The 26,291-nt window shown below is 57.5% G+C and overlaps 9 protein-coding genes across 9 annotated transcripts; 6 read left to right on the top strand and 3 right to left on the bottom strand.

Annotated features, from left to right (window-relative positions):
- Window positions 1-483: 483 nt before the first annotated feature.
- B0H18DRAFT_1033657 (uncharacterized protein) lies at window positions 484-964 on the top strand. Its single transcript, XM_048030194.1, has 3 exons — window positions 484-671; window positions 778-877; window positions 942-964. Exons 1-2 carry the CDS (start codon window positions 538-540, stop codon window positions 827-829), a joined length of 186 nt encoding a protein of 61 aa, XP_047888513.1. The 5' UTR covers window positions 484-537; the 3' UTR covers window positions 830-877; window positions 942-964.
- Window positions 965-1,352: 388 nt separating this feature from the next.
- On the top strand, window positions 1,353-4,753 carry B0H18DRAFT_1214482 (uncharacterized protein). The gene is made up of 2 exons (XM_048036576.1): window positions 1,353-4,223; window positions 4,294-4,753. Exons 1-2 carry the CDS (start codon window positions 1,747-1,749, stop codon window positions 4,490-4,492), a joined length of 2,676 nt encoding a protein of 891 aa, XP_047888512.1. The 5' UTR covers window positions 1,353-1,746; the 3' UTR covers window positions 4,493-4,753.
- Window positions 4,754-4,789: 36 nt separating this feature from the next.
- B0H18DRAFT_1214481 (uncharacterized protein) lies at window positions 4,790-5,582 on the bottom strand (the record flags this gene model as incomplete). The annotated part of the gene is made up of 2 exons (XM_048036575.1): window positions 4,790-5,457; window positions 5,505-5,582. 2 exons carry the CDS (start codon window positions 5,580-5,582, stop codon window positions 4,861-4,863), a joined length of 675 nt encoding a protein of 224 aa, XP_047888511.1. The 3' UTR covers window positions 4,790-4,860.
- Window positions 5,583-6,148: 566 nt separating this feature from the next.
- Window positions 6,149-7,541, bottom strand: B0H18DRAFT_958250 (uncharacterized protein; the record flags this gene model as incomplete). The annotated part of the gene is made up of 2 exons (XM_048042675.1): window positions 6,149-7,444; window positions 7,497-7,541. The coding sequence occupies 2 exons, from the start codon at window positions 7,539-7,541 to the stop codon at window positions 6,149-6,151; spliced, it is 1,341 nt and encodes a 446-aa protein (XP_047888510.1).
- A 583-nt stretch (window positions 7,542-8,124) lies between these two features.
- Window positions 8,125-9,323, top strand: B0H18DRAFT_1033638 (mitochondrial inner membrane protein). Its single transcript, XM_048030193.1, has 5 exons — window positions 8,125-8,295; window positions 8,477-8,515; window positions 8,570-8,772; window positions 8,835-8,967; window positions 9,024-9,323. The coding sequence occupies exons 1-5, from the start codon at window positions 8,232-8,234 to the stop codon at window positions 9,059-9,061; spliced, it is 477 nt and encodes a 158-aa protein (XP_047888509.1). The 5' UTR covers window positions 8,125-8,231; the 3' UTR covers window positions 9,062-9,323.
- A 381-nt stretch (window positions 9,324-9,704) lies between these two features.
- Window positions 9,705-12,530, top strand: B0H18DRAFT_1123440 (P-loop containing nucleoside triphosphate hydrolase protein; the record flags this gene model as incomplete). Its single annotated transcript, XM_048034691.1, has 14 exons — window positions 9,705-9,799; window positions 9,854-9,906; window positions 9,960-9,994; window positions 10,047-10,081; window positions 10,135-10,475; window positions 10,535-10,645; window positions 10,706-10,774; window positions 10,826-11,123; window positions 11,181-11,351; window positions 11,381-11,579; window positions 11,663-11,814; window positions 11,870-12,045; window positions 12,105-12,235; window positions 12,297-12,530. 14 exons carry the CDS (start codon window positions 9,705-9,707, stop codon window positions 12,528-12,530), a joined length of 2,100 nt encoding a protein of 699 aa, XP_047888508.1.
- Window positions 12,531-13,443: 913 nt separating this feature from the next.
- On the top strand, window positions 13,444-16,954 carry B0H18DRAFT_1033624 (P-loop containing nucleoside triphosphate hydrolase protein). The gene is made up of 13 exons (XM_048030192.1): window positions 13,444-13,721; window positions 13,777-14,083; window positions 14,134-14,186; window positions 14,240-14,274; window positions 14,332-14,366; window positions 14,432-14,751; window positions 14,807-14,941; window positions 15,093-15,387; window positions 15,440-15,632; window positions 15,655-15,830; window positions 15,888-16,079; window positions 16,130-16,427; window positions 16,482-16,954. The coding sequence occupies exons 2-13, from the start codon at window positions 13,788-13,790 to the stop codon at window positions 16,713-16,715; spliced, it is 2,262 nt and encodes a 753-aa protein (XP_047888507.1). The 5' UTR covers window positions 13,444-13,721; window positions 13,777-13,787; the 3' UTR covers window positions 16,716-16,954.
- A 2,620-nt stretch (window positions 16,955-19,574) lies between these two features.
- B0H18DRAFT_1033606 (OPT oligopeptide transporter) lies at window positions 19,575-23,354 on the top strand. The gene is made up of 14 exons (XM_048030191.1): window positions 19,575-19,701; window positions 19,761-19,823; window positions 20,323-20,492; window positions 20,544-20,705; window positions 20,758-20,844; window positions 20,893-21,179; window positions 21,325-21,774; window positions 21,889-21,978; window positions 22,031-22,174; window positions 22,227-22,356; window positions 22,411-22,499; window positions 22,549-22,781; window positions 22,851-23,043; window positions 23,102-23,354. The coding sequence occupies exons 1-14, from the start codon at window positions 19,620-19,622 to the stop codon at window positions 23,115-23,117; spliced, it is 2,196 nt and encodes a 731-aa protein (XP_047888506.1). The 5' UTR covers window positions 19,575-19,619; the 3' UTR covers window positions 23,118-23,354.
- A 2,097-nt stretch (window positions 23,355-25,451) lies between these two features.
- Window positions 25,452-26,291, bottom strand: B0H18DRAFT_958246 (cyclophilin-like domain-containing protein; the record flags this gene model as incomplete). Its single annotated transcript, XM_048042674.1, has 6 exons — window positions 25,452-25,613; window positions 25,682-25,761; window positions 25,815-25,890; window positions 25,949-26,104; window positions 26,159-26,202; window positions 26,237-26,291. The coding sequence occupies 6 exons, from the start codon at window positions 26,289-26,291 to the stop codon at window positions 25,452-25,454; spliced, it is 573 nt and encodes a 190-aa protein (XP_047888505.1).

Raw genomic sequence — 26,291 nt, 5'->3', positions numbered from 1 at the left:
TCCGGCCCACAGTTCATCAATATCCCAACGATTACCCCGAACGCGCCCCCAGCCCAGTCACGCTCGTCCACCGACAGCTTCCACCGCCGTCCCCGTCCTTACTGTCCCTGGCGCACCGCTCGCGGTCCCGGTCTCCGTCCCATTCGCCGTCCCCGCCCCCGCCCCCGCCCCTGGTCCGGCGCCCAAACCTACCTGAGGGTCGTCCCCGAGCCCGAGCCCGTGCCGCAGCCCGAGTCGGGGCCGGTAGGCACCGCGCCCGAGACGACGAGGGCGACGTCGGAGTGGAGGTGCAGCGCGGAGCGGAGGTGGTGTCGCGTGTTGAGTCTGGGAGGCAGGGCGTCAGACGTGAGCGCGCAGAGACTCGGACGTGGAGGAGAGGGGGGGCGTACACTGCGAGGAGGGAGTTGACGTACACTTACTGGGGAGGCGGGGGGCGTCAGTGCTGTCTGGGGGGTGGGGGGTGCAAGGAGGAGGAGCGCGTACGCGTGCTGCCCGGGATGCTGCAGATGTCGACGACGAACGAGGCTCCCCTCCGCGATGGCGCTGACGTACTGCGGCGCGCGCGACGCCAGTACCGCACGACCTGGGCGTGAGCGTCCGCGGGAAGTGCAGCACCGGGGTTATGAAAGAGTGTGGGGGACGTGCGCGCCGAGACGTTGTGTGTGTAGAAGCTAAGGGACGGAGCGTCAGTGCTGGCGGGCGGAGGGGAGAGCCGGGCTGGCCGGTTGGCCACCGCTCATCGGACCCACTCGGCCACACCGGGCGGAAAGTGCCTACATCTCGTTTGCTGGAAGACGCCAGACTCACCTCTAGAGCGTGCTCGGCATAGGTGTACCTCAGTTCAGATGAGGAGCACGGTGGACCCACAGCATATGCTCTGACCGGGAAGCGTGCTGTGGTCAGTATGCGATGCCATATGGTCGCCAGGAATGTGGGCGCACGGGGGAACGACGGGTGTGGCGAGGGGATTGTGTCGGCTCTCGATCAAGTAGTACCACTGGCATAGGAACTGCGATGGGTGAGGTCGGCACAAGGGTGCGACGGCTCGCAAGAAGCACGTCGACATTGAGCATTGTCCCCGCGGTATCTAGCGAGCTGCACGCTGTCGGATGTCAGCGCGGCATGCGGGACGAGAGTTGGACGGACCATGGAAAGAGGACCTGTGCCCCGTCCGTCCTGGAGAAGGGACCGACAGACGCCTGTCTGCGCTCGCAGTCGTTCCGTGTTATCCACCGCGGTCTCTTCATGGCCTCGCGCGGCACCAGACGCGCGGCAAGTGCGCAGCTCGGCCGCATCAGCGACGACGCCGTATCGGGCGACGTCACATGACCGCGAAGGCGACCGCCGCGTCGCGGGAACCGGCTCGCCTTCTCGTCATCCTCACCTGCCCGCCCGCCTCGCACTGCGCACTCCTCGCTCGCGACAGCCACCGCCGTCCACTCGCTCGATTGTCTCGATTATCAAGGGGCTGCAAGTGTCGCGCTCACCATTTGGCTGCACATCGCGTGCTGTCAACAACCACCTCTGTGGCCTCAAAGGCACACGTCTGCGTGGTGAGTCGTCGCATCGCGCCTGATCGTCTATCGTGCCCGCGTACGTGCTGCACAGCATGCGCAGAGTCCGCTGTCGCCACTGCGCGACGCCGTCGTACTCTCTGATCGACATCTCTGACCACGTCCTTGCGACAGCCACTCTCCGCCGACCGAACCACCACCCGCGGCCGACTAGCGAACGCGCCGCCCACACATGCCCCCATCCCCCGACTGGACCCGCCCCGGCCCCGGCCCCGGCCGCAACTCGTCCGGCTACGGCGGCAGCAGCGCAGGCCCGCCGTCCACCCCGCGCGTGTACAAATCCAAGTTCGCGCAACGCCGCGCCGGCCGCCGCCTCAGCACCGCCGAGTCGCGCACGTCCTCGCCCACGCCCCAGCCCGGCGCGGACAGCCCCGTCGTGCAGCCGTCCGAGGAGAGCGAGAGCGAGGGCGCGGAGCCGGTGCGGGGGAGAGCGGGCGTGGCGAGGCTCAAGAGAACCGGGACCCCGCGGGGGAGGCCGAGCGCGAAGGCCGGCAGGCGCGAGACCGACGACGACCACAACGACGACGGCGACTACGACGACGACGGCGGCGGCGACGTGGGCTCGGCGGGGCGCGAAGAGGCGCGGGTCTGGCAGGAGACGTACCGCGACATCACCGTCGCGATCCCCACGCGCACGCCCTCGCCCGACGCCGCCCCCCGCCGCCGCGCCCGCTCGCAGAGCACGGCGCGCAGCAACGCCGCCGCGAGCCCGAAGCGCACCCGCAGCGTGAGCCGCGGCAGGCGCACCACCCCCGCCCGCGCCGCCAAGGCACCAGTCTCGCCGGAGGTGCCCGTGTTCGAGGAGACGCGGGGCCGGAAGCGCTCCCACTCGTCCGCCTCCACGCTGCGAGCGAGGGTCGGTGCGGACCCGGCCCCGGCGCGGCTCACGGCGGGCATCCCCACGAAAGTAGGCCCCCCGCCGCGCCGCGCGCGCTCCGCCGTCCGCGCCGCCGACCTCCCCCTCCTCCCCGCCACTGCGCCCGCCGACAAAGGCAACGGCCGCGACCCGAGCGGGGCGGTGAAGATCGGGCCCCCGCGCGCCCGCTCCCGCTCGAAGCCGCGCGCCGCGAGCACCGCGCGCCGCACGAGCACTCCCGCGCCCCCGCGCCCCGCGAAACGCGCCCAGTCCCTCGCGGAGCCCTCCGCGCACCCCGCGACGCGCACCGTCCTCCCGAGCACGCACGTCGCCGCACGCGCGTCCGCCCCGTCTGCCCCGGCGCCTGCGCCTACGTTCATCCCGCCGCCGAGCGGCCCTGCGAAACGACCCCGCGGCCGCCCGCGCAAGAACACCCTCCCGGGTTCGGTGGCGCCGCTTCCCGCGCCCGCGCCTGCGCCTGCTCCGCAGACGGTACCAGCACCGAAGCCGAGAGGCCGCCCGCGCATACACCCTCTGCCGAACCCTAGCACGCCGAACCCGCCCAAGAGGCCGAGGGGCCGCCCGCCCGGGAGCAAGAATCGGCGTAAGAGCGAGGGGGACGTGCAGGTCACGGAGAGGGAGCGGGAGAAGGAGCGGGAGCGAGAGAGGGAGAAGGAGAGGGAGAAGGAGCGAGAGAAGGAGAAGGAGAAGGAGAGGGAAAGGGAAAGGGAGAGGGCGTCGAGCGGGTACGTGCGCTCGATCGTCGACGCGCTGGAGGGCCGGAGCAGCCCGGTGACGAGGGCGGGCCCATCCAAGGACGCGCCGTCTGTTCCGAAACGGAACAACGCGTACGTTCTTGTTCCCTCCGCGCCGTACGATCTGCACTCGGGCAAGCGCGCGGGCGGTGCACGGGGGAAGCAGCGCGCGCGCGGCGCGGAGGACGACGACGGGGAGGTGCGGGAGATACCGGTCGCGGACTACGAGGACGAGGGGCAGACGCGGTCGGGCTGGTCGAGCGAGACGGTGATGGTCGAGCGCAACGGGTGGATGGCCCTTCAGGACGAACTGGGTGGGTTGGACCCGGACGAGCGCGATGAGGAGTCGCGGGTGGAGGAGGAGCTCGTGCTTCCGCCGTCGACACCCGGTACGAGCCGCGCGCAGGCCAGGAAGGATAAAGGCGCGAAGGCGGGTAGGGCGGCGCCCAGTGCGAGAGGTAAGGAGAAACCGCGCGAGGACGGCCCGCCCCCTGCGAAGAAGCAGCGCATTTCGCGCGGACAGGGCACCGCAGAGGGTCCGAGCACCGGCGCCGCGCAACAACCGCAACCGCAAGCCCCCGCGTACCCGGCGTCGCTGTCTGCGCCTACCACCGCCCTCGCGCAGGCGATCAACAGCGCGGGTGTGAGCAACCCCCCGCCGTGGTACTACGGCGCGCACGCGCAAGGCGGCGGCTACTACAACTTCCGCGTGTCCCTCAACCCCGAGAGCCCGCCCCGCCCACAGGCGGCCGCCGTACGCCCGCCCGTCTCCGCCCCCGCTGCACCGCACCTCGCGGCCGGAGCGGCGTTGCCTCTTCCGAGGATGGCGGGACCGGCGGGGCTGGTGCCCGAGTACCAGACGTCCGAGGCGCTCTTTGAGGGGCTGATGGCGCATATCGGGCGGTGGAAGGCGCAGAAGACGCCGTTCCGGTTCCAGGGGACATGGAAGGTGACGAAGGAGGAGGGGAGGGATCTGGACGAGGCGCTCGTGCGCGAGGCCGCGAACGAGCTCGTCTCGTACATCGACATGCCGTTCAGGTGCGTGGCGTCTTTGCTTCTCGTCGTGTGAGGAATGGGCTCCCGGCTGATGTGGTGCCTCTGCGCGCAGCACGAACCGCATGCACACGACGGTGGTGTTGCGCGGGGACACCGCGCAGATCCACCTGCTGTGCGAGTGTGCGGAGGATTGGGGGATGGCGCGGGCGTGTGGAGGGCGCATGAGCATTAGCTTCATGGAGGTGGCAGCGAACGGCACGCCGAGCGGGCAGCCGAACAGGCTGCAGGTTATGCTGGAGATGACGCATTGAGCGGTGGTGGGGTGTCCGATGTAAGCATGCATGTCTTGTGTGTTCTGTAGTGAGTAGTGTACTTGTATCGTGTCTTGTCTGTGCTTGGGTTGTGTCGTGTCCGTCTCACTCGAATCTTTGTATGAATGCCTCTGATTACAGCCGAATTGTATATGCACTCCATGCCACGAGTATATACGGAACAGTGGAGTTGGCATTGAATCTGTCACAACTCCTCTCTTGTAAGAGTACGGAAATGATATCTGTCGTGCACATCCTCAATCAACCCGCCCAGCCGTACACGCCGCGCAGAAGGATGTCACTCGGATGCCCAACGGATACCGCGCCTCGCTAGCCTTCCCCCACCGGTCGAAGTCAATCGGTAGATGTCACCGTCCTATGGTAGGTTCTTTTGGGTGGCGCAGGTCACCGAGCTCGAATCCGCGCTCGTGCAACGTCCTCACCGCCGTCCAGAGGGAGGCGATGTGCGCGGGCTCTAGAGCCGTGAGGAGTTCGAGGGCTGCGCGGTTGTACGCCGGATACACGAACTCGACCAACATATATGTCGTTGTTGTTGTCGCTGTCGTGGTCGTTGTCGTGGTCGTCGTTATGATCGTTCTCGTTTCTGTTTTTGTTATCGTCGTCATTATTGGCGTCTCCGTCGTCCTCGTCGTCGTATAGGCAGGCCCATAACTGCCTATGACACCACCAGCGGGCGGGAGCGCTGCTGGGGCTATCTCCTGTGCCTGTGCGTAATATCGGTTCATATCCTTGGTACACACTTTCAGTGCTCGGAAGAGTCTCGCGACACGATGGTCGGCATCGTCCAGCAGGAGCTCCGGGCGAGACTCCATGACAGAGATGTAGTCTGCCAGCGTCTGTGCAATGAGCTGGTCGGCGAGTACAGCACCGCTGTTGGGTCCTGCCATCCCTTTGAGGAACGCGGGACAGCAATACACTTGTCGGACAGGCCGAACCTGGGATTCCTAGCAGCGCGTCAGTATAGAACGACGTTAACCCTGTGAGCACACACCTCGTCAGAGGACTCATATATAAGCACGTCAGCGCTGTCGAGCTCTTCGTTCGTAGGGACATGCGGCTCAGCTATCATTCAGAGGAACTTGGCGTACATGGGATAACAGATCGTGACGGGTAGGGGAGCTAGATTGAGTGGTCGGTAGTTGTACACGGCGGCATCTGTACGTTTGACCTGGGTCTCAGTACGGTCAGCGGCGTGGCGTCAAGGTCCCTTGTCCGAGCGGCTGCAGCGATGTCTTCACGATCTGGGGAGTGTCATTGGGAGAATGCTGCAGTTGGGTAGGAAATAGACTGACGTCGAATTGTGCAACCAACTCGCTGGCTACTTGTAACGTTGTCAATGATCGCTTTGGGTGACGGGGAGACATGTCAGCTATTGTGGGTGCTGTGCGCGACGAGACTGAGTGTGAAACAGTACATACGGCAATTAATGTTCAACGTTCAACGTTAAGCGACCCACACGCGTCGCGGCGCCAGGTACACGTGATCGCGTCAGTCACTACGATATGTTACATATTAGCCAGATTAAGCTGCATAGTCAGAACACCGCGCGCAGTGGAATGCATGATCATTCAAAAACGCTCATACGAGCAGAGTCAGCATCGCTGTGAACACATCGTCAACAAGCAACAATATTAATCATCGAGGGGCTAGGAACGCCCGGGCCTCCTCCCAAGCCATCCGCTCCCGCTCCTTACCCTTCTCGCGCCCTCTCCGAACCTCCTCAGCATTGATCGCCCTCCAATCCGCGTAGTCCGTCACCCGTCCCTCTCGCCACGCCTTCTCAACCTCCACCGGGGGGCCCTCCCCCTCGGCCGTCCTTGGTAGCACGTCCTCCCCATCCGCCTCCGTCCCGCCCGTCCGCGCCCCCGCGCCAACATCGACGTCGCCAACGGGCACGGTCTTGACGTCCTCGCCGGGGAACGCGTCGCGCAGGATCGTGTCCGCAACCGCGTACGCGTCCATCATCGTGCCCGCGAGCACGCCGCGCGCGCCCACCGCGGCCCACCCGCTCGCGTACACGTTCCGCACGGTCCGCCCCGCCGCGTCGAGCACCCGCCCGCCGAGCGTGCGCAGGTGCCCCAGCGCGGGGTCGTACCACGGCGCGCTCGGCTCCGCGCGGTGCCCGAGGGAGGTCACCACGAGCGACGTCGGGAGCGTAGACGTCTCCCCCGTCGGTACCGCGCGCATGGAGGGATCGAGCATCGTGTGCGCGAGGGTGAGGTGCGCGGGCGGGCGGACCGAGGAGGCGGGCTCGCTGGGGAGGACGAGGCCGGTCGGCGAGCGGAAGAAGTCGAGCGACCATGTCTTGCGCGTCGACCCGGGCTTGTTCTTCGAGCCCTTCTGCAAGAGCTGCAGCGTGCGCGATTGCTGGCGCGTCAGCGCTGCACCGTCGCTCGGCTCCAGCGCGGCGGGGTCCAGCGAGACCATGGACGCGTCGGTGAGGTTCATCATCTCGCGCAGCTCTTTGGTGGTGAAGGCCGCCTGGAACGGGCCGCGCCGCCCGACGATGGAGACGTGCTCGACCGCGGACTGCGCGAGGACATCCAGGACGGGAGTGGGGACGTCGTACTTTGCTAGCTCGGACGGCGGTGTCAAGAGCATGCGTGCGATGTCGAGAGAGACGTTGCCCTGCCCGATGAGTGTGACGTGCGAAATCTTGTCGAGAGGCGGGGTAGGTGAACGAGATGGATGCTGTGTGTACCAGTGAACGAGCGAGAGTGCCGGTACGCAGTAGGCTGATGGTGGCAGCGCTGGGTGTAATAAGGGTACTGTACACCCTGTAGAGAATAGCAAGTGTGTGTAGTGTTGGAGGAGGGACGATAGCGGGAGCGTCACCGCGTCCGGGTTCTGCGAGGGTGTGTCGATGTTGACATTGCCGAAGAAGCGCAGACGGGGATCTTCCGCGGCGTCATCGAATTTGTGGGTGCAGTTCTACTCGTCGTGGTTCAGCATGGCTCGTATGCATGACACGCAGCGGATCTACCTTGACTTCCGGTGATCTGGCGCGACGCCGTATCGTACTAGCCATGAGGCGCCCACAGGCGATCATACATGTGGATCTTGAGCATGGACCCTTGTGGGCTTGCGTGTGGTAGCAAGGTGAGTAGCCGAGATGCCACATAGAACGCGGAAGGGCCCCCGCCTATGATAGCCAGCTTTATGGGTGCCATTTTTGTTGATCTGGTCAATTGCCAGTCAGAACTCAGTCACAAACGCCAGTGTGCCGTACAAGAAACTATACCTATACACTCATTACTGTTCAGTCAGTAGCAACCTATTCTCGCTCACCTTCGAATAGATCGCGTAATCCCGCACGAGCCCGATGAATGGCGCTGAATGGTGCTGGCGAATGTCAAGGGGACTAAATAGGGCCAGATTAGTAATTGGCCGAAGGACGCGTCCTCCCGGGCTGCAGACTGAAGCGGCGTGCCACAAAATTGACGGGGTTCGACAAAGACCCCTCACGTGCGCCGTGTGGAAGGTCTTAAAATGAAATACCCCGGAGTCCTCCTCTCTTTGACTGGGACTTGCTTTGAACTTACGCAACAAATGGGGAGCGCGACGGACAAACGACAAACAACGACGCTCTCATTTGACGCTCCGTAATTGCCGAAAATGGACGCGGCGATAATCGGTCTACCTGGGCGGTGCACGTGAAAGACCCGCGCTCTGTGACGTTCGCCCGACGCGGTCGACACCGACATCGACGTCCACCACCATGTCCTCCGCCCTCGTCGCCCGCTCAGCCATCAACGCCCGCCTCGCCTCCACTTTTGCCCGAGGTCGCTTCGCCCGCTTGCTGCCCACGGTGCGTCGTTACATGCAGAGCGCAGGGAATGTCTGGTCTCACGCATTCGCGTATTTACTTGCCATGCCCGTACGCTCCAAACGCTTCCGCACTGACAACGTCGTGTCGCTGCAATACAACAAATTGATTCATTCTTCGGACACCATTGAGTGCAGCTCGAAGCGTGTCTGATGCCGCATATGTGCCCGGTGGACGTGAGTAACCCCAAGTCTCGTACTCCGCATGTCTCAAACCGACCTGGTATCCAGCCATCTACAAGGGCACCGTGAACGACCCTACCACCTTCCCTCCTCCCTCCAAGTCGCATGGCTCGTACCACTGGGCATTCGAGCGCCTCCTCTCCGCGGGTCTCGTGCCCTTGACCGTCGCCGCCTTCGCCACGAGCGGCAGCAGCTATCCTCTCCTCGACGGCATCCTGGGCGTCAGTCTGGTCATGCACAGTCACATCGGGGTGCGGCACACCTTCTCTTGATCGATTCGCACGCAGCACTTACGCGTGGATTCATCCGGCAGTTCGACTCCATTATCGTCGACTACCTGCACCCGCGCAAGTTCCCCATCCTCGGCCGCGTGTTCACCTGGACGCTTCGCGCAACTACCGTCGGTGTGCTCGTCGGTGTTTACCAATTCAACACCAACGACATTGGTCAGTTGTGTTACTTGGTGTCCTCGATCCCAAGCTAACCGTTGTGCGATGAACAGGTCTCACTGAACTTATTGCCAAGGTCTGGCACGCATAAGGCATCTTTGGTGGCAACGGTGGACATTGCAGAGAGCGACGACGACCCGATTGAGCAGCTAAGTTGCATCTAGATGCACGTTTTCCCCTGTATAGCAGCAAAGCGGCTCGTCAATGTTATGTGCGTGGCTGTAGCGCACGATGTACTTGTGCGCTCGCGGAGATTTCTTGTTCAGCCTCAATATAACGGCCCACTACAACAGCCTCTCGTATTCCGAACACAAGCAGTTATTGGTTCCATATACAACACAGCCATGCTGGCCATGCGCAAGCAGAGTTAGTCTGACATCAGGTACGTGTCTTGATTGCGGTGCTTCCTTACCATGCCTGTCTGTACGGTGAGTTCATTGAGGTAACATATCATTTCAGATTCCCAAGGACGACCGCAATACAAGGGCACCCACCTGTGATGTAGGGACTCATCAAAACGTTCCTCGAGAGCGCTGAGAATCCTGGGAACATTGTGGAACGCGGTTAACGTATTCAGGGACGGATAAGGGCTCCATAAAGCCGCCTCTTAGTGGACGCTATGATATCAACCCACTGGCAGTGCACGGCCTCGGGCGATGTTAAATAGGCTGAGACACCGCTCGCAGAGAATGCAACCCACTCCTCCGCAAGCCACAACAGCTTATCCTACAGCCATGGCGACCTCACGAGGCACAAGTATTGCGGATACGGAATATGCGCGTAAGCGCAGAGAAGTCTACAGCTTCCTAAAGGACCTGAAAAGTCTCGGGTACGATTTGGCCTTCCACGAGTTGCACGGCGTCCAGCTGAATAGTTGCACTAGCGCACAGTCCAACATCCGTATCCCTCGGATCGCCGTTATAGGTGCACAGTCGAGTACGTCGTCGTATAATATGTGTATCGTTGTACAACTCTCATGGACTGAACAGCTGGCAAGAGTTCTCTAGTCGAAGCGGTAACTGGCGTAAGTGTTGCCATGATTTCAGCGCCACTCGCATGTCCACAACTTGGCGCAGATCAATGTTCCTCGCGACAGTGGAACATGTACAAGGTCAGATCCATAGCATTACGTCCGGCGATGGCAAACTGATGAGTGCCGTCCAGATGCCCGATGGAGTGCACGATCTCCACGGAACCGACGGAGTGGTCGTGTCAAGTTTCTCTCGAGTATGACCCAGACGGGATAGAGGGACAACTTCGCAGGGTCTCGTTCAGCCCGGTGCTCAAAGTTCAATCCAAAGCAGAAGTCGAGATATGGATCCGCCGGGCGCAAACCGCATTGCTCAGTCCGCACGCCCCGGCGGACTCCTTCAAGACGAAGACACACCAGGACCTCCAGGCTCTCACCACCTCCGACCCCCAGATTCGCAAGTTCTCACGGGACGTCATCGTGGTCGACATCAACGACCCTGAGGGAACAGATCTGTCCTTCATAGACCTTCCGGGTGAGTGTCTCTGGCTGAGTGTTTACAACAGTGTGCTGGAGCTTATGATTGCATCGCAGGTCTTGTGCAGAACCTAGCCTCGGACGACTTGATCACTCTTGTGAAAGGCCTTGTCCAACATTATATCGCAGACGAGTCAACAATCATTCTCATCACTGTCCCGGCCGCCGGTAGGTGTTTCAACTATGTATACGTTGTGCAGTCATCCATACGAACATCCGTTTTCATAGATGATATGGAGAATCAACAGGCTGCACGCCTGGCGAGGGATGTCGATCCTGATGGAAAACGAACCATAGGTAATGCCATGTCCTGAGGAACCGTCGGTTCTTCGTTGACTAGGTGTGTAGCTGTCGTGACAAAGCCGGACAACTTGGGAGACGGTGAAAGAGGGTTGCAGCAGCGATGGTTGGACATCTTCCAAGGACGATCGGTTTCCCACCAGCTGAGTCTGGGCTACTACGTCGTCCGCCTGCCCAACGATGTTGAGAGGAGCAACAATCTCACCCGCCAGGAGTTGGACAGGCGTGCTCACGAGCTGTTTGCGTCTACGCCGCCGTGGAAGATGCTGTTGAATTCCGGTCGACTGGGCTTACCTAACTTCATCGCGGACATTAGCAAGCTACTCATGAAGATCGTTGAGGAGTCGTACGCCCTCCACTTGTAACTCGGTGGTCGAAGTACTGCTGATGTGTGATGATATAGCATCCCGCGACTGATAGACGAGGCTAACGCGCGGCTCGCGAATGTCAACCAAGCCATCAGTCTCTTGCCCGAGGAGAGGGAGACGGATGCGACGGTCGAAGTTTCCAGTCGGATATCGGACTTCTGCCAGGCCTTACAGAAGGACGTGTATGGCCGCAACGAGAGCAAAGCGTTCGTGCATCGAGTCAAGACGTCTATAGGGACTTCAAAATAGCGATCTATAAGACCCGCCCGGACTTCCGCCCATTCGTGGACTACAAGCAGTATCGAAGGCCCGACGATCCTCAGTCACAGCGTGACGAAATGGACCCAGACATTGATGGCATGGACACCGAGTTCGATGGGGCGCCCCTGGATCTGATTGAAGTACGCGACACGATCAAGAAGTACGCGCTATCTGTGCGGGCAGTCTTCATCCACTGACGTCTTGATAATCATTGCTAGATGTACTGGATGGCAACTTCCCCTCACATCCCGTCGAGGCGAAAGAACGCCTCATCGGATTGTCTGTTGACAAGTGGAACGCCCCGGCTGTTGCGTGCTACGAGCGTATCTGTGCTATCTTGCGCGAGTTTATTAACGAGCAAATTCTGAAGCACTTTGCTCAGTTCAAGCCTCTAGAGTCATACCTCGGGTCGGTTCATCTTTGATTCGACTTAGCAATGTATTGAACTGATGAGGACGCATAGCAAAATCATCAGGGAAGAATGTCTACAGCGCCAGAAGACCGTATCTGAAATCATGCGCGACACCATCGAACGGGAAAAGACCCCATACATCACTCAGAATAACCACAACCTGATATCGGCTAGAGAGGGCTGGCTGCAACACTACCGCGCATCGTACGGCAACGCATACTCTTATTGTAAGTCGCACACGATGAGCACTTACAATGTATGTTATTGCTTACCCTGTGTCTTTCAGCGCTAGTGACAGTGATAAAATCTTATCGACTCGAAGTTGCGTCCCCGTCTCCATCCGCGTCTATTCGCCCGCACGAAGACGAATTGACAGTGATGGCGTATGTCCGCGCCTATGTCCAGGTAGCGTATAAGGTTCGTAGGTGCCATCCCACCTCATCCCACGCACTCGAGTTGGCGTACTGAGCTGCGACAGAGAATAATTGATCACGTCCCGATGTTGATCCAAAAGGACCTCAACCAAGTCTTCGTGGATGGCTTGCAGAAACAGCTCATCAAGAAGTTGGATCTGGGGGGTGCGGATGCGTCGGAACGGCTGGAGAAGCTGCTTGAGGAGGACCCGGTGGTGGCGGCGCAGCGTGTGCAGCTTGCGACGGATAAGGCACGCTTGGAGGAGATTGTAGTGAAGCTGAGCAGCTTCGCGATCTGAAGGGGCGCGATAGACTCGACGCCATCGCAGGTGCAGTAGGGCTGATCATTGTGACTCAGCTTTACGAGCGATGGGCCGACTTTCTGGACGAAGAATGAATATATACACACTATCTTCGTGGGTTTCAGCGTAATCATATGTTAGAACAAGCGAGAAACGACGGTCGACGAGCACGTTTGCCACAGCCTACGTTGTGACTGTCGCCAACTCCCGAGGTCTTGTCATGTAATGCATCTTAGTCCGTTTGTACATTGTATAAGCGTGTCTTCGGACGCCGTATATGTGTCTGGTGAACGTGAGTGTCCTCGAGTCTCGTTCTCCGTATATCTCTGACCGACGTGGCATTCAGCCATCTACAAGGGCACCGTGGATGACCCTACCACCTTCCCTCCTCCCTCCAAGTCGCATGGCTCGTACCACTGGGCATTCGAGCGCCTCATCTCCGCGGGTCTCGTGCCCTTGACCGTCGCCGCCTTCGCCACGAGCGGCAGCAGCTATCCTCTCCTCGACGGCATCCTGGGCGTCAGCCTGGTCATGCACAGTCATATCGGGGTGCGGCACACCTTCTCTTGATCGATTCGCACACAGCACTTACGCGCGGATTCATCCGGCAGTTCGACTCCATTATCGTCGACTACCTGCACCCGCGCAAGTTCCCCATCCTCGGCCGCGTGTTCACCTGGACGCTTCGCGCTGGTGGCAACGGTAGACATGGCAGGGCGTTCCGGCTGTGCAGCTACGTCGCCCCTAGATGCACGCAGCACAGTGGACCATCAAATCTACGTGGGCGCTGTCGCGCACGGTGCACTTCTGTGCTTGTCGACTGTCATTGGACTGGGATTGCCAACAAGTACCACCAATATGGAAAACAGTAAGCTGCTTGACTGCCGAATGACAAGGTAATGCCCTTTTATAGGCGGATGCTTTCTGATGGAAGCTTGGAATAGTCACCTCGTGGTGATTGGACGAACGCGCCGTGCATGCTTCACGTCTCTCACCTCGACAATTCCCTCGCCAACGACGTGAAACCGCGGAACGTTATGACTCGTCGTTGGTTCTTCTCGTGCATACCCATCATACAGTTGCAAAAGCTGACACTGCCGTGATGCGTTCCTGGATATGCGCCTGCACCCCAAGGGAATTGGAGCTACTACCAGGATTCATCGGCAAGCCCGGGACTGTATCAACCAAGTTAGCATCAGCACGTTTCTGAAGAACCAAGATACGAATTGATTGATTTTTATATGCCTGACGCTCATGACTATTACGCTAAGTATAAAGTTCACCGTGCCATGCGCTGGTTCGCGTTTACCCCAATCGACTTCCGCACAGACTGAGGCGATGTTTGGAGCTCTGCGACGTCGCTCAGAGACGTCGACACAGTCACAAACCACGTCGCAGGCGAACTCTGCCACACAGCCTCAGATTCGTCCCATCATGTTGCCGTCCTCAGACAGGACAACAACTACTACTACTACTAGTCTTGCTGATAGCGACTATGCACGCAAGCGCAGAGAGGTATACAAGCTCCTGAAGGAGTTGATGGATGTTGGGTACGGGGCTGCTCCGTTGTCGCTGTTCTTCTCATTGACTCGACCCGCAGTGCATCGTCGGAGATCGCGATACCCGAAATTGCCGTAATCGGTGGTCAGTCAGGTATAGCGCACCGTCTTTATTTCTATCCATACATAATCTCAGGTCTGGCTTAGCTGGCAAGAGCTCACTCGTAGAAGCGATCACCGGGGTGAGTCCTTGTTTTCAGTAAAACACCAATAGTGAATCCATGCTGAAAGCCGAGCAGATAAGCGTTCCACGAGACTCTGGGACTTGTACAAGGTAATCCATGATCATGTATCGTCGTAGTATCTACCTCGACGCGATTGACATCATCCGCGTTCCAGATGCCCAATGCGATGCAGGGTCTTCTCTGATACGAAAGCGTGGTCGTGCGACATTTTTCTTCAGATCAGCCCCGACGCCGGTTCTTCAAACACAAGAGAGCGATTCAGTCCGCCAATAACGTCGAAGGCGGAAGTCGAGTTATGGATCCGGCGAGCGCAGATCGCCTTGCTAAATCCTACTGCGCCCCGCAATTCCTTCGTGACCAAGACAGAGCAAGAGCTGCGAGCCGTGACCACGTCCCTCGAGTTTTCGAAGAGCATCGTTGAGATCGACATTTACGATCCTCGTGGCATCGAATTGGCCTTCATAGATCTACCAGGTGATTGTCGTGCGAACGTCAGGCATTTCAATTGCACTGAGCGCAAAAAAATCAGGTCTCATTCAGAACGACAAAGATGAGGTGATCGAGCTTGTGGAAAGCCTTACGGAAAGTTACATTGCGGAGAAGCATACAATCATACTCGTCACCCTCCCGGCAAGCGGTAAGCCGGTCACACATTGGAACTGTTGTACATGCCACTAATGTACACCGGACAGGGGACATGCGGACTCAACGGGCCGCCAATCTCGCGCAGAAAGCTGATCCGGAGGGCGCGCGGACCATAGGTAAGGATGTCATTTCTTCCTTGACCTGATACTGGATGTGTTCTCGATCCACAGGCGTCGTGACGAAACCGGATCAATTGCTCGAAGGGAATATTGGGGCCCACAAGGCATGGCTGGATATAATTCAAGGACGCAGCGAGCACGACAGGCTCAAGCATGGCTACTACGTGACCCGCCTGCCCGACGACGAGCAGCGGGGGAAAGGGATTACTCGCGCGGAACTGGATGCAGAAGCACAGCGCTTCTTCGCATCCAAGGCGCCGTGGAAGAATTTGTCCCCTGGCCGTCTGGGCCTTCCCAACCTCATCGCTTTTCTGAGTGAACTGCTGATGAAGGTCATCGAGGACTCGTGAGTATCGCGCAGATCAATTGACCACCCATGCTCACAAGTTTCGATGCAGTATCCCACGACTCAAGGCAGAGGCGAACGCGCGCCTTGCGACAGTGAAGCTCGACATCAGTCGTTTGCCAACAATGCTCACGATGGATCCGATGACCGAGGTCGTCGGTCGAATATCGGATTTCTGCACCGCGCTGCGCAACGACGTCCACGGGCGCAACGAGGACAGGAGGGACTTCCCAAGCGAAAGCATAGTGGCTCACCGACGTTCGAGAGAGCTATCCGGTCGACCTTACCGACTTCCGGCCGTTCGAAACGGTCACCAATCATGTCAGACCTCCGAGTCCAGATCACGCTGCTGGGAACAATGTCGCCCCTGAGAGCGGCGACCCGGACGACAACGTTGGTAGCAAGCCAATGGGTCTCATTGAGGTACGGAAAGTAATTGAAGAGTAAGTTCTCTATGTCCAAAGAAGTGCTGCGTTACTGAGCATCCGAATGCGTGCTAGCTTCATTGGCTGGGAGATGCCCCCTGCAATCCCGCGCGAAGCGAAGGAATACCTGATCGGGTTGTCTGTCAATCAGTGGCTTGGTCCAGCCCTGCTGTGCTTCAAGGAATGCACTGCGATTCTGCACCGGTACATCGACAAGCATATCGTCAAGCACTTCGGCGACTTCAAGGCGCTCGAGAACTATATGCGGTACATATGTCTTGGACGTCGCTTCAGCTCTCGCTGACTGTAGTCTGCAGACCAATCATCATGGCCGCTGTAGAACATGTCCACGACGACGTCGACGGTGCTCTTCGCGACGTCGTCTTACGGGAGGGCGTACCATATCGCACTGAGAACGTGCATTACTATGAGTCGATTTATCGGGGGTGGTTACACCACTACCGTGTTGTCGACCTCTACGCGGACTATTATGTTCTTGGCTTCTACAATCCCAGCATGACACGAGTGCACAGAACTCTACAGATTCCGAGCAACTACGAGAACGAGATGCAACTAATGGCTCATGTTCGGGCTTACGTCCAGGTCGCCTATAAGGTGTGTCTCCCGTATGCAGTGACTCGACGGAAGTGCTGCTGATAGATACTACAGCGTATCATCGACCACGTCCCGCGGACGATTCAACGGGATTTGAATCAAGTATTCGCCGACGGTCTCAAAATGGAAATGCTGAGCAAGTTGAAGCTGGACGACCCTGATACGTCGGAACGACTCAAAGAGTTACTCAAGGAGGACCCGGAGCGCGCCGCGGAACGCAAGCGGCTGATGGAGATTAGGGGTCGCTTGGAGATCATCATATCCAAGCTGAACAAATTTGTGGTCTGACAGTAACTTGCTCTGATGTAGTAGATGATGTACGTTCCAGTAGTTGTCGCCGACTCCCGAGGCCCTGTGTCATGTAGTGCATTTTATTCCGCCGTTCGTAGAAGCAATTGAATTCGTAGCATGTACATTGTATATTGAGTTGATGGTTCACGCATTGACCAGCCGAGCGACATGAATGCCCATTGGCAAAGATCTGACGTACGTCATGTAAGTAACTCATGTTCGCAGCCTTGCATAGCTGTTGTTTGCATATGTTAGGATCTAAAGCTCGCCTTTTGAGTCGATCACCTCGGCGCTCCGAGACTGGCTCGAGCTCGATCAAGGGGATTCAAGACGGTATAGTTGACAATAAGGTGAGAACTCGGTCTCATGCAATGCTACCTCCGTTCTGAACGCGGAGATGGTATCTGACACGATAGGACACCGAAGGATCGATCTCGGAGGCTCGTTATTGTCTTGGGCCCCAGCGTCGACCACGCCGTCCGGAACGCCTGAGTTCGGCCAAATGAATAGCTGGTCAGGACGGGAAACGGGAAACCTTACTCACCTGCCAATGCGCCGTCATAAGCAAGACAATAATCACAGTGAGAGTCGACTTCGCAGGATTCCATCCCGTGCAATGCCTGTGGCAGGCATGTGGGCACCGGCATTCGCAAAATATGCCGTCTCGTGTCAAGGATCGCGTAGTGCCTGAAAACATCCTAGTGTATGGATGTGCGTTCACGGTGAATATCCATCCTTCTCGTCAGCAGGACCTCGAGGCGGGCAAACACAATTGACGAATGACACAGCAGGTCTGCACTTCGGAACGGCATCCATGGCCCGGGTTTCTATTCAGTGAACGATCGGGATGCCGGAGGCAAAACCCTCAGGGGCAGGGACAATTGTCTTCGTCGACCGGAGGCAAGCCGCAGTACCGGCGGCACTCGTATAAATACTGGCATGCTGCCAGGAAAGCGGCCAAGCAAGCAGGACACCGAGACATAGGCAGACGCACCCGCCTCATCCTCTAGGCCTTCCTCTTCTTCGCGATCCAACAGCCCACAGGTCGCAATGGACGCCTTCTTCGACATCTCTGTCCCCGTCCCCTCCGAGGAGATCGAGACCTCGCAGGTCCTCTCCGACTACGACCGCACCAACGGCAATGCCGGCTATTCGTGCACGATCGCTTAGGCACGCTCTACTAATGTACACGATCGCTTCGGTGCGCATCCTTTCACCCCGCTTTGCATACCGCGTCTTGACCCGCTGAGCGACTCTCTTTAGCACATACTATCCGCTGCGATCACGAACCTTCTTCCATCCCATAAACTCCTTCGTTACGTTCTCTCGCAGGAGAGACGATAACTTATCCGCTTCGTTGACCTGTTGTATTATCATTCACTTGGGGATTCTTCAAGATTGCGGTGGAGCGGGCGTAGAGCCGTCAGAGACAGTGGTATGGACGGAAGAGGCGGTTGGGCAGGAAAGACGAGAACGCAGAGGAGAGGGGCGTGGTTCTGTTGAAAGATTGTCAGGATTGTCAGAGCAGAGGTTGACCTATGAATATGTTCCATGCCGCCCAAGTGCAGCTCAAGCCCGTCATTGACGTGAGCGGGAGTCCCTTCAACTTGTCAAGACTCCTGTACGTCGTGCGTAAGTTTCGTCTACGACTCGTACATCTCCCTATACTGTACAGAGTTAATGCACTCTCTTCCATGGTAAACCGGACGTACAACATTCAGGCCTCAGGCCCAGGCTCCGACTCAGCTTCAGACACATGAAAGAGCCATACTTACATATATATACCCGTGTAAGTCGCTGGTTCACCGGCGAACCTCCTGACGACGCGCAGAGAGACTGCCGGTCCAATGCCGGCCTTTTTCAGATTCTTTAGTGGCCGTGGTCAGTAAGTTCTCCTTTGGCATGCGACCCTCTCCGAGGGTGATCGAGGTCCGACATGCACGACTGAGCATATGGCAACGCCTGGCGGCTGTCACTGGCAATGCTACATATACACTGCCTCGGTACAGTTTGTAGATTGCCGTCCAACGCCGAAACCTTGCGTATTGCAGTACCGTGCCAATTGCAGTCCCGAAAATTGTGATTTGCACGGAGGAGAATGCGCTGGCTCGTAACACATCCGACCCGCACGCATGGATCGTTCCACCGCAATGTGGACATCAGGGCTCCTAGGGTGAGTTAGCCCCGGACACGACAACATCATCAGTCGGAGTAAAGTTTCCGCCGAAAATAGGTAGCGCGTCGCAGCGCGCGGGTGCAGATATTGGTCAAACCACGAGAGGTGGCTGACTGACGGCGCTGGTCGTGTGAAGAATTGGTGAGGAAGGAAGCCGGCTAAGAGGGCCACTCACTTAGAATAGCATAATATACCGTACCGGCTGCTGTGGGGCAGGATGTCAGGAGCAGTAGCCCAGTTTCCCGCACCACACGGCGTCACAAACAACCCGCGAATGCCGGTGCAGGAGTACTTACGACTGAGAGCCTGCTTCGCCTTGTAAATATAGGCGTCGTGCTTCGTATATAAGACCCCTCACATCGTGTGGGGAAATATGAGACTAGCTTCGTTCTACGGTGAACGGATGGCGCCGATTCCTGACCAGTCGATAAGTAGTTATCGGTGACGGCCACTGAGAGACGTAGTAGCCCGGGAAGACCAGCATGGGTCACCATGATTCTTTGCAGCGTCGTTGGGGCAGTCTAAGCGAGCGCAGTGAAAGCAGTGAACAAGTTTGGAACAAGTGAAGTGGGCGGCCACCTGCAGCCACATGTACTAGCGGCTTCGTAGATTACATAAGCAGTCGGGATCAAACATGTATGGTAACGACCCCGGAAACCGCTCTTCCTTATCTGGTGTCATATACTTACGGTCGTCGTGTGCGAGGAGGTGTGCCAGGCACCCCCATGTCCGTCCTCGTCCCCGACGACAAACCCCCTCCCAGCCCACGCAGCTCTATTGCAGAGAAGCTGGACAACGAGAAGCAAGGTACGAGCGAGTGCGAACTCCCCATGGCACCCCTTTGGCTAAATAGGCACCCGTAACAGTTTACGCTGTTCCAGTCGCTGAATTCGATGACCCGAACATAGACTTCGATGCGGTTGGCCTCGGTGAGTACCATCGTTGAACGTCCTCACATGGGCCTGGTGCACCTCGCTGCGGTCTCTTGGTCCGGGAAACTCGGAGGGCGTGGACGTACCCGCTGCGCAAATGGTTCGCGGATCAAGTACTTGCTCCGCGCCCGAGCTTTCAGGGTGGACGAGGAGAACGTCTGAAGGGCGCGGACCACCTGTCATGAAGTTAAGACCCGACGTCCTCCGCATGTGTGCAGTCATTTCAGAAGGACCCATGTCCTCAGTTTGTTGTACTTTGTGCAATTGCGGCGGGTTTCCTGCAATGTCGGCGGAGCGGTCGGACAATGCAGGCTGTTTTTGGTTTCCCGTGAGGCGCTCTTGTCTCTTGCGATCCATAGCCTTTATTCCCTGGTCCGTAGAGTGTCACCTGGGCTGGGTCGTCATACATGACATTCTACGCTAGGCACCTACTTCTGAGCTACTAAGTACCCGGACATGGACATGGAATTGCGCGCTGACTATCGATTCTATGCAGAGGATGATTCGCCATATCCCGAGGTCCGGTCTGCGGTCGCGAACACGGATGATCCCGACATGCCCGTCAACACAATACGGGCGTGGTGCATCGGCCTTTGTTGGTCGATCATCCTCCCTGGCATGAACCAATTCTTCTTCTTCCGATATCCCTCTATCACCGTAACCGGAGTACGTAGCAGCTCTTGATCGTGTCTGCTCTCAGTCTTACGAGGTGTTTAGGTTGTCGCCCAACTATTGTCGTTCCCTATTGGCCGGTTGTGGGCGAGGTTGATGCCTAGGGTCAAGTTCTTCGGGATGTCCTTGAACCCCGGCCCATTCACTGTGAAGGAGCATGTATTGATCACGATCATGGCCACCGTCGGCTATTCGTCTGCATATGCCGTGAGTTCCGTCTTGACTCGCCGTGATTATTGATGACCTGACGTGCGCCCAGACGGACATTATTGCGGTGCAGCGCGTGTATTATGACCAGGTCTACAACTTCAGCTACCAGTGGATGGTTGTGATGTCCACGCAGCTGGTGAGTTGCATGCGTCTGTTCCGTACCGTGGCTGACATCTGGCGGCAGATCGGGTTCTCGATAGGTGGCATCTGCAGACGGTACCTGGTGCAGCCACCGTCTATGATCTGGCCGACCAACCTCGTCACCTGTGCGCTATTCAACACGCTCCATTCGCAGCAGTATGTCGGGATGGGCAACAGAGCCGGTATCTCGCGGGAACGGTTCTTTGCGTACGCCTTCACTGCCAGCTTCTGCTGGTACTTCTTCCCGGGCTACATCTTCCAAGCACTGAGCTACTTCAGCTGGGTGTGCTGGATCGTACCTGACAATGTCGTCGTGAATCAGCTCTTTGGGTACGAGTCCGGCCTGGGATGTCCCTCATTACGTTCGATTGGAATCAGATTGTGAGTACCGTCATATTCGCCACGCGCCTTCGACCGATTCTCGCACAGATCGCGTACAACTTCTCGCCGCTCGCAACGCCGTGGTGGGCTGAAGCGAACGTCGCATTCGGCTTCGTGTTTTCTTCTGGTTCGTCACGCCGATCCTGTACTACACGAACACGTGGTACGCGAAGTACATGCCGATGTCCTCGCGCACATCGTACGACAACCTGGGGCAGGCGTACAACATCAGCCGGATCATCACCAGCACCGGGACGTTCAACCAGACGGGCTACGAGCACTACTCGCCGCTCTTCCTGTCGACGACGTTCGCGATATCGTACGGCCTCTCGTTCGCGTCCATCACGTCGACGATCGTGCACACGGTGCTGTACTTCCGCAGACAGATCTGGGTGCAGTCGAGGAGATCGTTGTCGGAGCAGCCGGACATCCATGCCCGGTTGATGAACCGGTACCCGCAGGTCCCTGAGTGGTGGTATGGTGCGATTCTAGGTGAGTGGATTGGCCGACACATAGTCCAGCTCTGTATTCACGCTCCGCGACTGTAGTATCTATGTTTGGGTTTGCCGTTATTTCCATCGAGGTTTGGGACACGGAATTCCCGGTGTGGGGCCTCATACTCGCCCTGCTCTTGTGTAAGTTCCCAGCTGTTCTTCAGGTCTACAGGATTGACGTGTCTGTCAGCGTTCATTTATACCGTGCCCTGTGGTATGATTCAAGCCATCACTAATCAACAGATTGCCCTGAAGTATGTCCGTTGTACTGCATTTCATGATGTGGACCACTCAGGCTCTCTTCAGTGTTATTGCGGAGCTCATCATCGGTTACGCCCTCCCTGGTAAACCCATTGCGATGATGTTGTTCAAGACATGGGGCTACTATAGCATGTTCCAAGCGTTGCAGTTCACGTCCGATATGAAGCTGGGGCATTACATGAAAGTTCCGTAAGTCAACACTGTAACATGATGCTATGTTTTGACTAAACGGTTCATTCAGTCCCCGAGCGATGTTCTGGGGTCAAGTCATCGCCACACTTGTCGCCGGCACAGTGCAGCTCGGCGTGCAATCGTGGATGTTCACCAATATACCCGACATATGTAATCTTGACCAGAAGGATGGCTTCACGGTCGGTCTGCTTGTATCTTGGTGACTGGCGCCATTGCTGAGTGTGCTGCTCCAGTGTCCTTCAACTCAAGTATTCGGGACGGCCTCCTTTATATGGGGAGTCATCGGTCCTGCACGGCAATTCTCGAACGGTCAGATCTACTAGTAAGCTTGTTCACCACGCCTCTTTCACGATGCCTGAGTACCTTTTTAGCGGCCTCGTCTTCTTTTTCATCATGGGTGCCGTCTGTCCATTAGTCTCCTACGCCATCTCGCTCAAGTGGCCGAACTCCATCTTCAAATACGTTAACTTCCCTGTGATCTTCAACGGCTCGCAATGGATACCACCCGCGTCCGCGCTCAATTACGTCCCCTGGACAATCGTCGGGTTCATCTTCAACTACGTCATTCGCCGGAGACACTTCTCGTGGTGGACGAAGTACAACTGTGCGTCAATCTACATCTGTTCTACTCCAGTCCTATGATGTTCGTGGAGCTTACATTCGGCATATCAAGACATCCTTTCCGCGGCGATGGACTCCGGCGTTGCGATAGCCGTCCTCGTTATCTACTTCACCTTACAGTATCCCGCTAACGGGAGCATTGGCAACGGCACAATACAGTCGTGGTGGGGCAACACAGTGTACAAGAGAACAATGGACGCCCAGTCTGTAACCTACTTCAACATCACAGGAATAAAGCCATTCGGGTGCGTGTACCGTTGTCCGCCATATTATCGGGAGGCCTCTAACATCTCAGCACCACAGACCAAAACACTGGTAGAGTTTGCTGCCTAGCGTTCCGTGTCATCTGTCACCGCATCTAGTCCGCCCTCGCATATCCCTATACTGCTCATTTATTGCGTTCTGCATACCCTCATAGATGTAGGTGGATATCAGTATGACATCCCTGTGCTATTGGTTTTGGAACGGTGTACGTGGTAGACCTGCCCAGAGGATGCTTTCTTGTGTACTTGTACCACCACGTTATATTAACACCCAATCTACACATTAAAATATCGTATTCAGCGTGTGCAGAGATACAGTATGGACCAATGTGGACTGCTGGTTGCGAGCCGCGGTCAAATCTTGTGAGGGAGGAGGAGGAGGAGGAGGAGGAGGGTGGGTCCATTTCGTGTCGATTGCTGACTACCTTGCAACATAGGTTCTTTGGCAGTGTTTGGGTACATTTGACGGTAAGTTCGCTGCTTCTGGGTCGATGATTTCTCAGCCGCAGGATGCTTCGCCCTTTCAGCCCGGTCCGCTTCCAACGCTCAGCAATGCATGTCATGGTGCTCGCTGGGCTGTACATGAATGCATAATGTCCGCCCATGTCGTTCGTACCACCCTGCAAATTTTCTCAAACCCTACCGGCCTCGGAGCTGTGATCTCAACTCGGACGCAGTTCAGATCCTCCCCAACATAGCTGGCCAGAACTCTTCTGTTTCCCATTGCCTAGACGCTGTTTAGCGGTCTGGACTGCTGATGCCGCTTGACGACGGTCGGATATGGACGATTCAGTGCTCCGCCCTGGTGGCGTACAACCGTCGAGGACCGTAGCGACTTCGGAGCGCGCAAGCCTAGGAGAAGCACCTACGTACCCGGACGATATACTCCTATCCGGCTGATCGTTGCTAGAGCGCACGGTTTCCCCAGTCATCGGACGATGATGGACGGCACGCATGCCCCCACCCGTCCTCTCCCCGCCCTGCTCATCCGCATTAAGTGCGCTTTTTATGGCGTATCAAGCTGTTCACCTACTCGCTGTCATCCGGGCGCATTGAAAGGCTTTGGTGGGAGCGAGTTCCCATTGTACCCATGATATCGCGCTTGACACACGGTACTATCCGCCTAAGCTCCTGCAACGTTCGTTAGGACGGATCATTCGAACCGCGGTGAACCGTGCTTGCGGTAGGTACTTAGAATGGCCGGATCATCTACCGCGTCAGCGGAAGGTTCATGCAGGGTCGGCTTCGAGTTCAGCGCACTCACTTATCGCCATTCTGCGGGCACGGGTTTGGTCCAGTTTTTGGCGGTAGGCGGAACACTGCGCTTGACGCAACCTCAAGGAGATACTGTGAAGGCTCCAAGGCGCGGGTCCTGGTATGCTTTGTCTGCCGTTAGATACCGGGCGGACCGGTGCCGACTAGGATGCCTCGAGGATGGGCGTGTTCGGTTATCTTGAAGTCCGCGCATGCACGTTTAATGGCGCAGTAGCCGCATGCAACTGCCGCTTCGGATGACGGGGATGTAGGAGGTGAGTATGTTTGAAGTAACGTGTCGTGCTGAAGCGGTATCAGCGCTGCTATTCGACAGAATCGAGTAAAGGAATGTCCATGACCTCTGTGACACAAACCCTGCCGCTTCAACAGAGCATGTTCCGCTTGAGTATCAGCCACCCGATAGACTAGTGTGTCTCGCAAGACATGATACGATATGGCAGACACATAGTCGCACATCGTCTGCAAGATGGTCCGCTGTTAGAGTTAGACACAGTCGGCGCTTTATGATCCCTGCCGTAATGCATGAGCGTGAGACAATGCGCACAACAGTGGACGAGGGCGGAGGGTAGCCTACGCCCTTCTCTGCGCACTGTACGCGATCATTCGGCGAAGCTGATCTGTGCGGAGCATTCAACGTTACACATTAATGCCTATCTCTGCAGAGTGGGAAGAGCGGAAGATCATACGTCATGATGCTTACGACATACCGTGCATTGGGAGAGATGTATCCTGTATTGGATGAGTGAGTGGGGCGTTACCCGCGAGCCTCGACGAGGGATAGCTGGAACGTGGTGATCCCTCGATTGACAACACCCGGGCGGTAGACACAGATAGACGCGCTTGCACCATTCGATATGCAGCGTTTACAATCGCTTTGCGCGCAGCTTCCTCAGACCTGCCGAAGTGGTTTAGATTACGGCTTCTTGAGGGCCGAACAAATCATTCGCGTTGCGCGAAAGAGTGAAAGGGCGCTGTTCACTGTCCACTGTATTTCGTTGTGACGACACAATACGGTGAAGATGAATTTTTGGATCGGGACGGGACCGAAGCAAGCAGACAGAGCATCGACGGTTATGTATGACGAGGCATCAGAAGCGTGGCGTGATAGTGTTGATTTAGAGGGTGCCAGAAGAGGTGATGGTGACCTTCTGCTTCGGCCGGCCCGAGTCGGTTCCAACGGCTTCCACCTTCTTCACGACATCCATGCCCTCGACGACCTCGCCGAAGACAACGTGCTTGCCGTCCAGCCATGACGTGACCACCGTCGTGATGAAGAACTAAGCGGCACACGGGGCAGACAAGTCAGTTGACACAGATTCATCACGTCTGAGAAGCCGAAGCGCACCTGAGACCCATTTGTGTTAGGCCCTGCGTTCGCCATGGACAGCAAGCCAGGCTTGTCGTGCCGAAGCTTGAAGTTCTCGTCTGCAAGCCACATCAGCTTCTGGGCCACATGGTATGAGTAGAGTAGCACCGACCTGCGAACTTCTCGCCGTAGATGGACTTGCCACCGGTGCCATTATGACGTGTGAAGTCACCGCCCTGAAGCATGAACTGGTGCATAGCGCAAGATGAGAAGACCTCAGAGAGTCTAGACGGTCGCCATGCTCACGTTGGGAATGACTCGGTGGAATGAGCTCCCCGCGAAGCCGAAACCGTGTTGCCCTGTCGCGAGTTCCCGGAAGTTTGTAGCCGTCCGCGGCACGACATCGTCGTACAGCTTGAAGACTACCCGGCCTGTGGGCTTCGCGTCGATAGCGACATCAAACTAGAAGATGCATTAACCCTATGAAGATCTGACTATGTTTTCCAGTGTACTCACGAAGACGTTGGCCCTGTGGTGGCGGGTCGCAGCACGGTGAGTGACTATCGAGTTCGCGAGAGGAATAGCTCTAGCTACATTGTTTTCCCTCCTGTTGATGCAGAAGTCGCGAAGCGGCGCAGAACGAGGCCAT

This window comes from Fomitopsis serialis (genome assembly GCF_022376445.1).
Source record: "Fomitopsis serialis strain Sig1Antser10 chromosome Unknown B0H18scaffold_98, whole genome shotgun sequence".
Taxonomy (NCBI): domain Eukaryota; kingdom Fungi; phylum Basidiomycota; class Agaricomycetes; order Polyporales; family Fomitopsidaceae; genus Fomitopsis; species Fomitopsis serialis.
The sequence above is the reverse complement of the archived record's forward strand: the minus strand, read 5'-3'. Positions and strand labels throughout refer to the sequence as shown.

Coding starts and splice junctions, on each gene's coding strand:
- B0H18DRAFT_1033657 (XM_048030194.1), top strand. CDS start 538: ATGGCGCTGACGTACTGCGGCGCGCGCGACGCCAGTACCGCACGACCT. Junction 672..777: donor AGACGTTGTGTGTGTAGAAG/CTAAGGGACGGA, acceptor GAAAGTGCCTAC/ATCTCGTTTGCTGGAAGACG.
- B0H18DRAFT_1214482 (XM_048036576.1), top strand. CDS start 1,747: ATGCCCCCATCCCCCGACTGGACCCGCCCCGGCCCCGGCCCCGGCCGC. Junction 4,224..4,293: donor TACATCGACATGCCGTTCAG/GTGCGTGGCGTC, acceptor CTCTGCGCGCAG/CACGAACCGCATGCACACGA.
- B0H18DRAFT_1033638 (XM_048030193.1), top strand. CDS start 8,232: ATGTCCTCCGCCCTCGTCGCCCGCTCAGCCATCAACGCCCGCCTCGCC. Junction 8,773..8,834: donor TCATGCACAGTCACATCGGG/GTGCGGCACACC, acceptor TTCATCCGGCAG/TTCGACTCCATTATCGTCGA. Junction 8,968..9,023: donor ATTCAACACCAACGACATTG/GTCAGTTGTGTT, acceptor TGCGATGAACAG/GTCTCACTGAACTTATTGCC.
- B0H18DRAFT_1033624 (XM_048030192.1), top strand. CDS start 13,788: ATGACTATTACGCTAAGTATAAAGTTCACCGTGCCATGCGCTGGTTCG. Junction 14,942..15,092: donor GGTCACACATTGGAACTGTT/GTACATGCCACT, acceptor CTCGATCCACAG/GCGTCGTGACGAAACCGGAT. Junction 16,080..16,129: donor GCGCTCGAGAACTATATGCG/GTACATATGTCT, acceptor TGTAGTCTGCAG/ACCAATCATCATGGCCGCTG.
- B0H18DRAFT_1033606 (XM_048030191.1), top strand. CDS start 19,620: ATGTCCGTCCTCGTCCCCGACGACAAACCCCCTCCCAGCCCACGCAGC. Junction 21,775..21,888: donor TGTATTCACGCTCCGCGACT/GTAGTATCTATG, acceptor GCTGTTCTTCAG/GTCTACAGGATTGACGTGTC. Junction 21,979..22,030: donor AATCAACAGATTGCCCTGAA/GTATGTCCGTTG, acceptor GGCTCTCTTCAG/TGTTATTGCGGAGCTCATCA.